Source organism: Diabrotica virgifera, chromosome 9 (assembly GCF_917563875.1).
Source record: "Diabrotica virgifera virgifera chromosome 9, PGI_DIABVI_V3a".
NCBI lineage: Eukaryota > Metazoa > Arthropoda > Insecta > Coleoptera > Chrysomelidae > Diabrotica > Diabrotica virgifera.
The window spans coordinates 136,817,386-136,832,690 of record NC_065451.1 but is presented as its reverse complement, the minus strand read 5'-3'; the positions used below and the strand labels follow the sequence as shown (position 1 = coordinate 136,832,690).

The 15,305-nt window shown below is 30.6% G+C and overlaps 1 protein-coding gene across 1 annotated transcript; it reads right to left on the bottom strand.

The window, feature by feature from the left end:
- Positions 1-7,569: 7,569 nt before the first annotated feature.
- LOC126891422 (uncharacterized) lies at positions 7,570-9,681 on the bottom strand. The gene has a single exon (XM_050660596.1). The coding sequence runs from the start codon at positions 9,679-9,681 to the stop codon at positions 7,570-7,572; it is 2,112 nt and encodes a 703-aa protein (XP_050516553.1).
- Between the last annotated feature and the right edge of the window lie 5,624 nt (positions 9,682-15,305).

Genomic DNA, 15,305 nt, shown 5'->3' with positions numbered 1-15,305 from the left:
GTAAAAGTCAAAGTTTTTCAACCTAATCAAATATTCAATATTTATTTTAGAAAATATTTAATTGAAAAACTTATTGGACCATTTTCCTGGTGATACCTACATGTCTTCTAAAAATTGCAATCCAGATGGATGTTGCAGTGAAGATAAGATGGAATTCTAAAAGTTGCAATTCACAACCCCGTCTACAGCTTGGTAAAAATCAAACGGAAAATGGACCTAAAGTCCATTAATTTTACAGATTCCCAAATGTAAACAAACGCACGTGGAAGCTAAACAGGGCCGTACTGAGGTGTATCATATGATTTTTAAAAATATTTTTTTGAAACTAATACCGTAATAATTGCTTGAAATTTAATTGTGAACAAAATAATTTTATGTTCTTTTTAAGGGCAAAGACGCAAAATATCGGCTGTCAAAATTTTTAATGTGTTTTAAATTATATTCATATTTTTTCGATTCCTGAGAAAACTAATAAGTATTTTTGAAAAATTTAAACGCAGAAAAATATTACCTTAATACCGAGGGCCAAAAGTCCCTTAGAATAAATAAAAAGTTTCTTTTTAATGAAATATTTGCAATTAAAAATCACCCAAAATTTTCTGTTTTATTTTTACCCCTCTGACTTATTAAAATAAACATTATAGAGGTTTTCAGGGACTCTCGGCCCTTAATAATAATGCAATCTTTCATTCTGCCTTTAAATTTTTCAATTCTCAGGACTCGAACAAAATGAATACATTTAAAACACATTGAACATTTTGACAGGCGAAATTTTGCTCCTATGCCCTTAAGAAAAATGTGGTAAAACAAAATATTCATTATCTGAGATATACATAACAATGTGAACATTTTGAATAAAGTAGCATCATATTATAAGGTTTTCAAAATATAAAAACATACCAACTATTCAGAGTCTGAAAAGCAAGATGTGCTGCTGTCTTCATATGGATTTATTATTATCGGTTCAATATGGTTCTCTATGATGTTATCCAACTTCCACATTTTGGACTCAACTTTTTGTTGAACATGTTGCACACATTTTTGCCATGTACTTGGGCTAACATTATCTATTGTATCATAGAAAATATTCTTCATGTCAGCAAATTTAAAGATGGTGTTTTTGGCTGCTACATAATATTTCACCTCTACTCAGATGAGCTCAATCGGATTGAGTTCACAGTGATATGGAGGCAGCCTTAAAACTATTGTATTTTGGGTATTTGCCATCTCATCAATAATATATTTGTTGTACTGACTCTTATGTTCCTTAACAATAGCTAAGAGTTGTACTTTTAACAGAGTCATTAAAACCTATATATTTTTTCTCAGCAATGCTTGGATATCAGCTTTTCTAGAAGCGGTCGTCGGAATTTTTTCCATTTTTCTGGAATGATACGAAGCGTTGTCCAATACTATGATGGAGTTGTCATCTAATCGGGGCAGTATATTTTTAAACCAGTTTTCAAAGGATTTCCCGTCCATCTCTTTATGGTAGTCCCCACTTTTTTTAGATTCCAACACCCACAGCGCTTCTGGAACAAACCCATTAATAAATATTAGGGGATTATTTTGATGATAATACTACCTGGAAAGTTTGAATCCATATAATATGTTTCTTTTACCTTGGAAAATGAAGTTTTAGGAGGTTTAGTGTGAATTGGTGGTATTTTATTTTTGTACATTTGGTCTTCATGCATTATCAATTTCCTGTAGCTTTGAATGTACTTGGAATTTTTTTTGGTACACCAATATTTGTGGCTTAAATCTAATACATTCAAGTTACGAATATTTCTTAAGTAGTTGAAGTTTTTTTAGATAGATCTAGCTACAAACTTATCTGTACACAACTTTACCACACTGTAAGTGGTGGTTCCTTAGCTTCAAGTTGGAGTATTTTAATTTACTGTACAACCTTGTGTGTTATGAAAATCATTACATTTATTGCACTTGGGGCGTGCTTTACATTGAGATCCAATATGTCCAAAACGAAGGCAAGAGCAGCATAATAAAACTTTTTGAACATAGGGTTCGACTTCTTTAATCACTTTATTAATTGTGATAAGAAAGAGTTTGTGCTTCAAAATTTTCAATACATGATTTCAAATGAAAATTTAGTATTTATGTCTCTAGGGTATTACCCTGTCTATGGAGTATCAACTTCGGACCTTAAACATTAAAATTTTTGTTAAGTAATGAGCAACCTTTTTGATTTATTAAAAAGTTGGCTGATTGATATTCTTTAAATTCAATTCTGATTCTATTCTTGTCGATTGAATTAATATCGCCAATTTTGGCATTAATCTGACTTTTTATGTTCTATATACACATGAAAAGGTCCTAGATCTCTGCTCTGATATAGGGCATGCTTTCTTAAATTGTCTGTTGAATTATCAGAAGATTTATTTCTTACAGTTTCTCTTTATATGGGCGTCTATTTTTTCTATAATAACATCTTCATCCATCCAATTAATATCTGGAGGTCTCCCCGTATAGCCCATATTAAGTTTTAAATAATTTATCACTTTATCACTTCCAATTGACGTCTCTAAACGGAAACCACAATATACGTTTTTCTTTGGGGGAATATATCTATACGGAAATATATTTTTCTTGGTCGCTGGGAATGAAAGACTATTAAGGATCTGATAAATCGGGTTTTATAAGCAAAATATGTACTATTTCACTATTAACAGTTTTAGCGAACTATTTTTGAGGTGACTGTATTTGACGTATATAATTGTCAAAATTGATTAGAACGTTAACATAATATATTTTGTATCATAGAAAACAAAGTGTAAATTGTTTAAAATGCCTTTTATTTTTGAAAAAACCGTCTCCCAAGTAGATAATGTAGCACACGTGATATTAGTTTAAAAAGATAGAATGTATAATACGCCATCTGTACTCGTAACTGACGTAAACAAAACTGGAAGGGGAACATCGGCTTATAAATTGGTGACTCTGAGAGGAATTTGCTTTTCTTTTCTTTCCTAACTGATCATTTGAATCAATATTTATATTAGAGTTTGAATCACAAATTAAGATCTTTTTATTTCGACAGTTAGCCTAGTCGGGCCAAGATTTCTATTATTATTATTTGGGAGGGATATAAATTATTTTTCATTGTTAGTTAAACTAGAAAAAGAGTTGAGACTGGTGAGTCCCGAAAAGGAGTTTTTACATAATAATCTTGCTTCCACAAAACTATTTTTTTGTTAAATCATAATACTCTTAATTTTCTTTTGTTTTTCGTACAAAGGACATTTTTTATATTCTGGTTTGTTATGTGGTTTGTTATTTTTACAATGTATAGAAAACATACTTTTTCACAACGACGATCTTTAGGACGCAAATCAGAATATTCCATTGGATTTTGAATTTTAGGCACCGGTTTTACTAGGCCACATTTCCAGCTAGAAGGAAAATAATTGCATTAAGTACATATATTGATTAAGTGAGTTATATACGGTATTATGAAGGGCCAACATTTTTTTATTAAATTAATATTAATTTGATCAATTCCGCTAGCATTAGATTTTATCTCCGGTATCGCTTTTGCTATTTGATCTGTGGTTGCTATTTTAAATGAGAAATTCAACGATTGACTGCATTTGTTAGTAGGATATTATTCTTGTCGATTTTCAGTGTTGTGATCAATTTTATTAATTGACAAAAAGTACTGATTTATTTTGTTTACGTCACTTAAATACTCAGGAATATCCACAACATTTTTATTAATTAAATTGACTTCATTTAACGAAGACGTTTTCGTTCACCACTTGAGTGATATAAGGTGTTTTTCTCTCGCGAATAGCCGCTTGTGTACTATTACGAAGAGCTCTATACTGAGACTAATGTTCATCAGACCTAGATGCTTTGTATAAACTGTAAGCGCGATCCCTCCACTTCATCAAATCTTTAATTTCTTCAGTTAACCACGGTGATTTATTTTTTGTTATTCGTGATGTTTTGGTTGGGGCATGATAGTCAATGCACTGTAGAAGAAATGTATTTAAAAGTTCAATTTTTTCATTGATATCAGTAGACTGCAAAAATTGTTTTAAATCGTGTTTAAATTTTTCTTGATTAAATTTGCTATAATCCCTATAACTAATGATTTTTGGTTAAAATATTTTTATTTTTATATTTCATTCACAAAATACAAGATGATGATCACTCACTAAGCTACAGTCGACAATACCGCTTTTGACAATCTTACATGGACATGATACGAAAATTGGATCTAGTAATGTGACACTGCGCGAAGTTACCCTAGTGGGTTCATTAATTAACTTCGCTAAGTCATAGCTCTCGAAAGTCTGACCAACAGGGTTTGAAATATTTAGTAAATTTACATTAAGATCACCAAGGCAGATAACCTCGTTACATTCTGGAATTAACCTGTTTAGGATATCTTCAATTATTTCAATGCAGTTTTGGGTATTTTATTTGGGTGGCCTGTAAAAAGTACCCAAACCAATTATTTTGTTTTTTAACTTTATCTTTTTTTGACCATCATTGTTCACCATTTGAAATTGGTACTCAATAATTATGAAACTGGCTGTATCCCGATCCCGTATCCCGTATCTTTACAGACAAAATACACAAATTACTAAAAAACATATGGGAAAAGGAAGAACTACCAATGGAGTGGAAGCAAGCAGTGATATGTCCTCTTTATAAAAAGGGGGACAAAGCAGAATGTCAAAATTATAGGGGCGTGGCACTATTAAATGTAATATATAAGATATTAGCAGTCCACATCAAAAACAAGCTAGCAAGAAGTCTTAACAATAGCATAGGTGAATACCAGTGTGGCTTTAGAAAAGGAAGAAGTACTATAGACAACATCTTTACTTTAAGAGAAATACAAGCTGAGAGCTATGAATATAATAAACCAACAATGGCACTCTTCTTAGATTTTAAGCAAGCTTTTGATAGAATAAAAAGAAAAGAAATATATAAAGCGTTAAAAAATCTAGAAGTTTCACCAAAAATAATAAGAATGATAAAGCTTACACTTACGAAAACAGAAAATAAAGTAAAAGTTAATAACAAACTAACAGAAAATTTAGAAGTGAAAGAAGGAGTACGACAAGGGGATCCGTTGTCATCACTGCTATTTAATGTAGTATTGGAAATGATAATAAAAGAGGCTAATATTAACAGATCAGGACATATATATCACAAAAAACATCAATGTTTGGCATTCGCGGATGATGTAGTAATTCTATCCAGAAGCAAGGAACAACTAAAAGAGGTAGTAGAACGACTAGAAAAGGCAGCTCGAGAAAAAGGACTTTATATAAATGAAACAAAAACTAAGTATATGGAATGGACCGACAAAAAATTTGAACAAGGGCAATATTTAATGATAACAACGAATGAAGGAACAATGTATAAATTTGAAAAGGTAGACAGATTTGAATATTTAGGGACCTTATTTTCTAGTAAACCAAATATCCGGGATGAAATACACAAAAGACTAATGTCAGGGAATCGTTGCATATATGCACTCAATAAAATACTCAGAAGCAAAAATATATCCAAAGCAGCTAAATTAAGAACGTATAAAACTGTGATACGACCAATAGTTACGTATGCCTCAGAAACTTGGACTATGACAAAAACCGAGCAATCAATGTTACAAGTATGGGAAAGAAAAACACTTAGAAGGATATTTGGGGGAAAAATAATCAACAATCAGTGGACACGAAGAACAAACAAGGAGTTAGAAGAATTGTATAAGGAGCCTAATATAATTGCAGTTGTAAGATCACAAAGACTTAGATCGTTAGGACATGTCCAAAGAATGGCCCAAGTTAGAATGCCTAAAATCATGTTAAGCGCTACAATAGGTGGTAAAAAGAGAAAAGGAAGACCTAGGACCAGATGGAGCCATGAAGTTAATGATGACCTGAAGTATCTCAATGCAACCAATTGGAAAGAAAAAGCGAAGAACAAGCAAGAATGGAGGAAGATTGTAAACCAAGCCATGAGCCTGCTTGGCTCGAAGTGCTAATGTATATATAACTTTATCTTTAAGCATAAAAACTCTACACTATTGTTTACAACTGAATCAAGATTTAATATTTCAACATTTAAGTTATCTGCAAAATATATCATAATACCTCCACCTCTGCAATTTCTGTCTTTCCTGAAAAACCTAAAACCCTTTAAAGCTATACTATTATCTAGTACGTTGTTGTTAAGCCATGTTTATGTCATTGCAACTATACTAAAAGTGCTCTGTTTTACAATGTCAACAAAGTGCTGAAATCCATTAGTTAGTGACCTTATGTTAACGTGTGCTATCCTTAAATTTATCTCATTATTATTGCCCATTAATACTAATTCTTACTAAACTAAAACTTAGTAATAAAGGGCATAGCCGGGTAACAATGTCAAAATTGCCCCAGTGGAAACTTGACCCCAAATGTTGGGGTATTGTTCGGCATCACAAAAGATGAAGATTCACCAAATTTTAGCCCAAAATATCGACACATAACCTCAAAATCCAATAAAACGTCAAAAATCATTTTTTGGGCATAACTCGCTTAATTTTTGACCAAAAATATTTCTTTTTTTTTAAATTAAAGGTTTTTTTGTGCTCTACAACATTTTTCAAAAAAAAAAAAGTTGGCGGGAAATTCAAATAGATTTAAGCGTTTGAAAATTTTAAACGCCCATAAAAAAATAACAAAAAATATGGATCGCTCGAAAAATATATATATAGTGTATGATCACCAAAGCTATGGTCCAGAATTTTTTCAGAATTTTTAAAGTGGTACAAGGGAGTTAAAAATCAAAAAAACCGGTTTTTTACCGTTTTTTCGCTGTTTATTGAGTCACATTTTTAGTTAGAGATGCGCTACTCTTTTGAAAAATATTTGAGTAAATAGCTGACAATAACATCTTTAATTTGGATTCCGGATGAACCATTTTGGACCCTTAGAACCAGAGTTATGGTGATTTAAAAAGGCGAAAATCTGATTAGAACCTTCGATTCTCCGGCGCTTTCACCGTTTCTTCGCTGTTTTTGAGTTATACTTTTAGTTAGAGAGACGCTACTCTTTTGAAAATTATCCGAGCCATCAGTTGACATCAATACCTTTAATTTGGACCCAGAATGAACCATTTTGGATCCTTAGAACAGGAATTATGATGATTTAAAAGACGAAAATCTGGTTAGAATCTTCGGTTTTCCAGATATTTCGCCATTTTTTCGCCGATTTGTGTTACATTTCTAGTTAAATTATTATTCAACTAACTTTTTTCAAAAACTGAAATCAAGACCTTAAGTTGAACCCTAGATTTGGCCCTGTGAACCACTTAAGCTAAGCAATATGAATCAAAAATTGATAATTTGATAAATAAAAAGGTTTTGCCATTTTTTTGTTATTTTTGCTTTTTTAATGCGTATTTAACTTAATCTTTTACATTAAAAATTGACACGAATTATAATGTATTTGTTCACACTCATCATTCCACCTTGCATTTTTTATCTTTATTCATTCTTACTCACACACATACACATACACTTATTTATTTATGAAGAGTAGATCATCTCTAGTCTTCATCACTATCTTCTTCGATAACTGGATACACACCATCTTTTTCATAATATTTGGAAAGTTTATGTGCAGGTCTCAAAATTTTTGATTCATATCTAGCAAACGAGAGATAGTATATAACTGCAGCGACGTGTGAGCAGCAACCTATTGTCCGTAATCCATTGGCACATTGACAGCAATAGCGTAAAATTCCGTTGTAACCAATACTATTTGGGCTATAATGAATAAAGCAATTGTACGTTTTTCTCGATATATGTCGAGACCTCACTTGTACTTTAATTATCTCAGGAGTTTCCTTCAAGTAGTCAATTTGAATGTTGCCATCTTCGTCCATCATCTCAGCTAAGTATGAGATTGTCTGTTTAAGTTGATAGGTACCTGTAAAAAATACCTTTAAATCTTCTTCCGTTAGCTCCGGAAAATCCAAAATTTCACCCGATGTCAATCTTCGGAATGGTACTTTCCTTCGATTTAATCTTTTCGAATCAACTTCAACAGCCAATGAATTTTCCTTAAGACTCTGCTTTTTAATTTGCTCTAAAACATTGTTACTTGTAGATAGTTTTGAAACGCTTCGTTTGCCAAATTGGTTTACTAAAAATCCAGCGATTCGACAATATAGTCCGGCATTGTGAAGCAGTTTGTTGTCAAATTGGTGGTGAAGCAATTTGTACTTCATTCCAATGATCCCATGGACTGCTTCAACCACCCAGCGAATTAACGTAACTTTTCGTGACTCGTTCGATTCTTCTGCACTTAATTGATTTCGTTTACCCTTTAATGCGGGCATAAAAACTCTATACTGATGCTCTTCTAATTTATTTTGTACATCACGAAATCCTCTGTCAACGAAAAATGCATCATTTTTCTCTAACAAAGCTGATAGACCAGTTTCATCCGAAATTATATCTTCCATAATCTGAGCATCATTCATGTTGGCAGTATAAGGTCCCATGATATCGACGATGAAACCATTGGTAGTACAAATCGTGAAAGGCTTAGTCAAAGGGACTTTTTTTTGACCCGAATACGACTTCCTTTGGTAATCGTTGTTGCTACTCTTTTGATGACGAAGATAAGTCCCATCGCAAACTAAAGAGACTTCATCGTCTTTAATTTGATGAAGCTCTTTAGCTATAGGAGCAGTATTTTCAAGTATTAGCTGTCGAGTGCATGATTTGATACCAAATCTTGTAGGTAGTACGTCGATCTCGAATGACTTCAAAATGGAATCAGAAAAATCAGAAACTTGTTGTGGACGTTCTAATCCTAATACAGAACGTATTATTTCATTTGATAATCCGGTTCTCATTCTGAATAAAAAAACGACTACAGCTTGCGTTACCGTACGATTCTGAGTATTTCTCATCGAAGTCATCATGCCTTTTAATTCAATTACTTGCTCCCATGTGAGTCCTGTAAATGCTTTTAAGCGCTCTTCTGATAAAGTGTAGTCACCAACTTTATCAGTAAGCTCCATGTTAGCAGAAACGCTTAAACATTCTAAGAGTTTTGACACCTCATTCACTTCGACATTACTTGAAGATGAATATACCAATACTGGAAAATTACCAATGTCTTCTATATAGAATCGCTTTTTTATTAAATGATCTGAACAGCAACGATTACCGTTTGGTATAAAAATCCTAGTTGCTAAAAACACCTGCTTTCTTGCTTCAAATGGGACTAAAACTGTCCTAGAAATTTTTCCACATATGAAACATTTACTGTGCGTAGCTATGGTTCTTTGAAACGGTAATGAAACATATTCAATTTCTTTTTCTTCTGTAACATTATATTCAAATACTGAGCCAGAAGACTGTGAAAAAGCGGATGTAGTGGCGGAAGATTCTTGGCTGCTTTTTACTTCTTGGCTACTTTTTACCTCTTGACTTTCACATTTTACGTCTGAAGTCGACTTTGAATTAAATGAATACCTCGTGTAGCATTTTCTACATAAATAGCTACCTACAGTACAAGCGACATCAAAAAAATCAGATAATTTTTCAGCTTCGGATTCTGATGTTACAATCTTCTTACTTCCTGGGACTTTATTGGAAAAAATCCCGCAACTTACACACTTTTTAGTTGCACTGCCAGAAGACATTCTGAGTCTGCAATGAAACATTTTTACATATCAAATGCACTGGAAATCTAAAATTAGCATTAAAAAAATTAAAAGTAAACCTTAATAAAATAATTTTGCAAGAGTAAAATATATTACACATTGATAAATAATAAATATTTTTTTCGTACCCTAAAATATAGTTTTAATAAAAAATGAAAAAAAAATAAAAAGAAGCATTTTTTAAGTTCATTATAGTCATTCATTAGGTTTAAATATCTGGGCAAGTTACTAGATGAACATGTTCGATGGGATTATGAATTAAATCATAAAGTAAAAAGGTTTAAAAACACTGTATTTAATGTCTCTACCACTTTTTACCTAAAATGTGTCAATTTGAGTTAACAATATCAAAAAACGGGCTTAAAACTCCAAAAAATGAAAAAAAATCGATTTTTAGACTCCTATTTGACCCACTTAAAGGGGTCCAAAAAATTTGAAAAAATTCACGGATATTCAGAAGATGCCATACAACATATTCCACCACTTTAAGACAAAAATTTTTTTTTTGAAGATTAAATGTGTCAAAGAATCACCCATATATATAAGAATGGATGAATATGTCCAGGATAATTTAAAATTATGGAATTTGCAAGAGATAATTTCTAGTCTATAATATATTTATTTATTTGTGTATTCCAAAATATTTTTATATATACACGCTAAACCTTAAAGCGGAATAATTACAGTCTAAAATAATAATATTGATTGCATGCTTTATTTATCAGAAAGTACTTAGCGAAAACTGGCAGTATTGTTGTAAGAAGTTAAAAACATTATTTGAGTAAATATTATTAGAATGTATCAAAAAATACCTTTAAAATGGTTATTTTATTATAAGTAGGACATGTATAACTTTTATACTTCACCGGTAGCTAAAAATGTTTATATAAAAAATCAAAAACCTTCTATTATTAATAAAATCTATTTTCTAGCCAATATTACAGTCTAAAATAATTATATTCCTTGCATGCTTTATTTATCAGAAAGTTCTTAGCGAAAACTGGCAGTATTGATGTAAGAAGTGAAAAACATCATTTGAGTAAATATTATTAGAATGTATCAAAAAATACATTTAAAATGGTTACTTTATTATACTATTAAAATACAGTCTAATAATATTTACTCAAATGATGTTTTTCACTTCTTACATCAATACTGCCAGTCTTCGCTAAGAACTTTCTGATAAATAAAGCATGCAAGGAATATAATTATTTTAGACTGTAATATTGGCTAGAGAATAGATTTTATTAATAATATAAGGTTTTTGATTTTTTATATAAACATTTTTAGCTACCGGTGAAATATAAAAGTTATACATTTTCTACGTATAATAAAATAACCATTTTAAATGTATTTTTTGATACATTCTAATAATATTTACTCAAATAATGTTTTTAACTTCTTACATCAAAACTGCCAGTCTTCGCTAAGTACTTTCTGATAAATAAAGCATGCAATCAATATTATTATTTTAGACTGTAATTATTCCGCTTTAAGGTTTAGCGTGTATGTTCTTTCTTTTATATAAAAGTAAAAAAAAACATCATGTCATTTTTTTGCATTGTTCCTCCAATTATACATAAATATTGCATATGCATATATACAAGGAGTATATTATACTATGGATGATTCTCTGATGGGACATAGCACTGGTTCGCAATAAGAATAAGATCAAATAAAAACAATTGCCACAAAATCAAAAATATTTCATAAATAATGAAATAAGAGTAGAAGATAGATATTCAATAACATACTGCCAAAAAAAGCAAAAAATTAAAAGTAACAAATACTTCAGATCTTTATCTGAATAAGTAGAATGCTGTTATTAAAACTATTTTGTGGTAAAACTATTTATTTGAAATTCAACTGCTCAAGAAGATATAAACTTTTCTTTAAATAATCTTGAATTTTTTTCAATGCATAATAATAATGTTTTGAATATTTTAAGAGTGTAATCAAGAACAAAATTTTCAACAGCACTTCAGCTTTTCATTCACATCTTTTTTTACGTTGACATTTAACATTGTAAAATTTTTTGATGGACAATTTTTTGATGTCAAAATATTCATCTTGCTAAGAAGCTTATAAAAACTAAAATCAGTATATATTTCAAATCATATTTATTGAAATTTTATTTTCAAGAAGTTAATTTTATATTATGAATTACAATAAATAAATCTTAAAACTTCTTTTAAGTAATATTAAAAACTCTTCATATATATTCAGAAGTAGTTAAATTATTCTTATTCTTTACTTTTAGAATGAATAAATTCTTAACCTTCAAAATGATGTAAGAACTACAAGTATACTTACAAGTAAGATTGTCTTAATGCACTAAGTTTTCATTGTATATACACTTTCTTGATCTTTTTTGTGAATATTATTTATAAAAAATGTAAACGATTCACTTTTATATTATTTTACTAATGAGTCAAACTGAATACAAACAATCACAGTTTAATAATTATCAAACACATGTGTTTGCCGGTTAAGACTCATACACGCTACGTTTACACGGCGCATATATAGACTTGCAACCTAAAGGTCTTGACACACACAGAACAAGTGAGCTAATAAGGAAAATACAATTTTTTTCATTTGTCTCATGCGCAGCGTAAAAATTATAAATAATAAGGATTACATATAATAAATAGGAATAATAGGTGCGTTTTTTTTCTTTAATGTATTATATATAATCATGTATGCAGATTACAAAATTTATTTGTTGTATGTAAAAGATTAAGTTAAATACGCATTAAAAAAGCAAAAATAACAAAAAAAATGGCAAAACCTTTTTATTTATCAAATTATCAATTTTTGATTCATATTGCTTAGCTTAAGTGGTTCACAGGGCCAAATCTAGGGTTCAACTTAAGGTCTTGATTTCAGTTTTTGAAAAAAAGTTAGTTGAATAATAATTTAACTAGAAATGTAACACAAATCGGCGAAAAAATGGCGAAATATCTGGAAAACCGAAGATTCTAACCAGATTTTCGTCTTTTAAATCATCATAATTCCTGTTCTAAGGATCCAAAATGGTTCATTCTGGGTCCAAATTAAAGGTATTGATGTCAACTGATGGCTCGGATAATTTTCAAAAGAGTAGCGTCTCTCTAACTAAAAGTATAACTCAAAAACAGCGAATAAACGGTGAAAGCGCCGGAGAATCGAAGGTTCTAATCAGATTTTCGCCTTTTTAAATCACCATAACTCTGGTTCTAAGGGTCCAAAATGGTTAATCCGGAATCCAAATTAAAGATGTTATTGTCAGCTATTTACTCAAATATTTTTCAAAAGAGTAGCGCATCTCTGACTAAAAATGTGACTCAATAAACGGCGAAAAAACGGTAAAAAACCGGTTTTTTTGATTTTTAACTCCCTTGTACCACTTTAAAAATTCTGAAAAAATTCTGGAACATAGCTTTGGTGATCATACACTATATATATTTTTTTCGAGCGATCCATATTTTTTGTTATTTTTTTATGGGCGTTTAAAATTTTCAAACGCTTAAATCTATTTGAATTTCCCGCCAACTTTTTTTTTTGAAAAATGTTGTAGAGCACAAAAAAACCTTTAATTTAAAAAAAAGAAATATTTTTTGGTCAAAAATTAAGCGAGTTATGCCCAAAAAATGATTTTTGACGTTTTATTGGATTTTGAGGTTATGTGTCGATATTTTGGGCTAAAATTTGGTGAATCTTCATCTTTTGTGATGCCGAACAATACCCCAAAATTTGGGGTCAAGTTTCCACTGGGGCAATTTTAACATTGTTACCCGGCTATGCCCTTTAAGAGAAAAAAAAAACAATGGAATACTGACAAAAAGAAAAGAAAATAAACACAGTTTTGTAGGTTCAGCTCTGCAATTAAGCTTCAGTGCTAATTTTGACCACCAAAAATACTAATTTTTTTATACCCTTAAAAAAATAATTAAATATTTTCACTAAATACATTTTATTTATTTGTTTTGTTCATCCGCTAAATTTATCAAGAACGTAAATATAGCAAAAAGAAAAGGTTATAATTTATTCTAGCTTAATAGAAAAATACATACATACATACATACATACATACTAATGTGATATCAAGAATTTTAGTTTTAAACTTTACAAAAAAAGAATTATATAAAAATTATTTAAATTTTTGATTTATGATTCATATCACACCTTTCAATTTTGATATCTCAGGTTTTACTCCTGCTTCAATATCTACACTTTACAGCTGATGGTTTGGGTATAAATAATAACGGAATAAAACAATATGATATGAAAATCATGTAATAAAATAAACTGATTAAAATACCTCCAAAGATTATTAACATACAATGTTTATCAAACAAAATCGTTCTACGTACGTGAACCTTCAATAATGCATGTATAATACAATACAATTCCAATCTAAAATCGAGCTTATTATCCTACATAAACAAATCAAGTAATATTCAATGTCCTTTCTAATGCAATTTTGGTATATCGATTGTACCAAAAAAAAACTGTATGAATTATCCAATTCTCTCCACAGCTCCGTCCCCTCTGAAAACAAATTTGATCTCTTTCGACTATCGACAACGTATTCACACGTTACTAATATGATATAATGTTATTTGACCCAAAATTCTCAAATTGAAATTAATTATGAATGTTTCTCCCGTTGAAACGCTTCCTCTGCCTTGAGTTGTCCCATTCCTCGTTCTATGCAAAATAAACTATCAGTTCTCAGCCGCCTCCTATGTAATTGGCACTTTCCAATGATGCCAAAGTTCAATGGACACAGACCAACTGTCCATTGAACTGGCAAGAACCACGAGTTCTTAACGAGCAGGGAACCATGTTGCCCTTTGAGCACTCCTAGCACATTTCATCTTGTAACATCGACTTGGAGTCGCTACAAATATCACTTAATTGTTATGTAAACCATTTATATCGATGTAACCTTTTTAAATAAGTTGCTAGTTTCTTTTGTGAAGCAGAACGCACTGAGGATGATCTGATTCAGATTGAAAACGTTTTGCAAATCCTTTTGGAGGACTTTTATGTTTTTTAATAAAACTTTTTATACCAATATACAAAAGAAGTTTTTACTTCAGTATGGTTTTTTAACTATGGTATACAGCCAGCTACGGGGACTTTCCCATTGATTTTATATATTTTTTGTGATACAACCACAACAGATTTGTTAATTGTCACCGTTAATGTCATCCACTGACCTAATTAAATTTTTTTTGTTGTGAATTACGTACACTAGACCTTCATAGGTCCAACACTCATTTTTCTTAATTTTTCGCACTGACTTAAAACAGATTAAGATTTTCTTTGGTTAACATTTCACTGAGCAAAATATTAGAACCTTTTAACTTCTTCTTACTATAGAACACTTTATCGCGAATCCATTTTGATGTAAATTTCACGGCTACCGCACGAAACATTGGAGACTGACCAGGCGAGTTTTGACGGCTATCGTTGTTATTTGGAATATTTACAGTTTTTCCAAGCCGATAACAATAACATATAGAGTTTTTAGTTATATTTATTTGTAGTTTTGTATTAAACAGGTTAAGCACATTATCATATAAATCCTTGGAAGCATTTTCAGGCAGACCATG

What these genes read in the sequence shown, in the direction of transcription:
- LOC126891422 (XM_050660596.1), bottom strand. Translation starts at nt 9,681, where the DNA reads ATGTCTTCTGGCAGTGCAACTAAAAAGTGTGTAAGTTGCGGGATTTTT.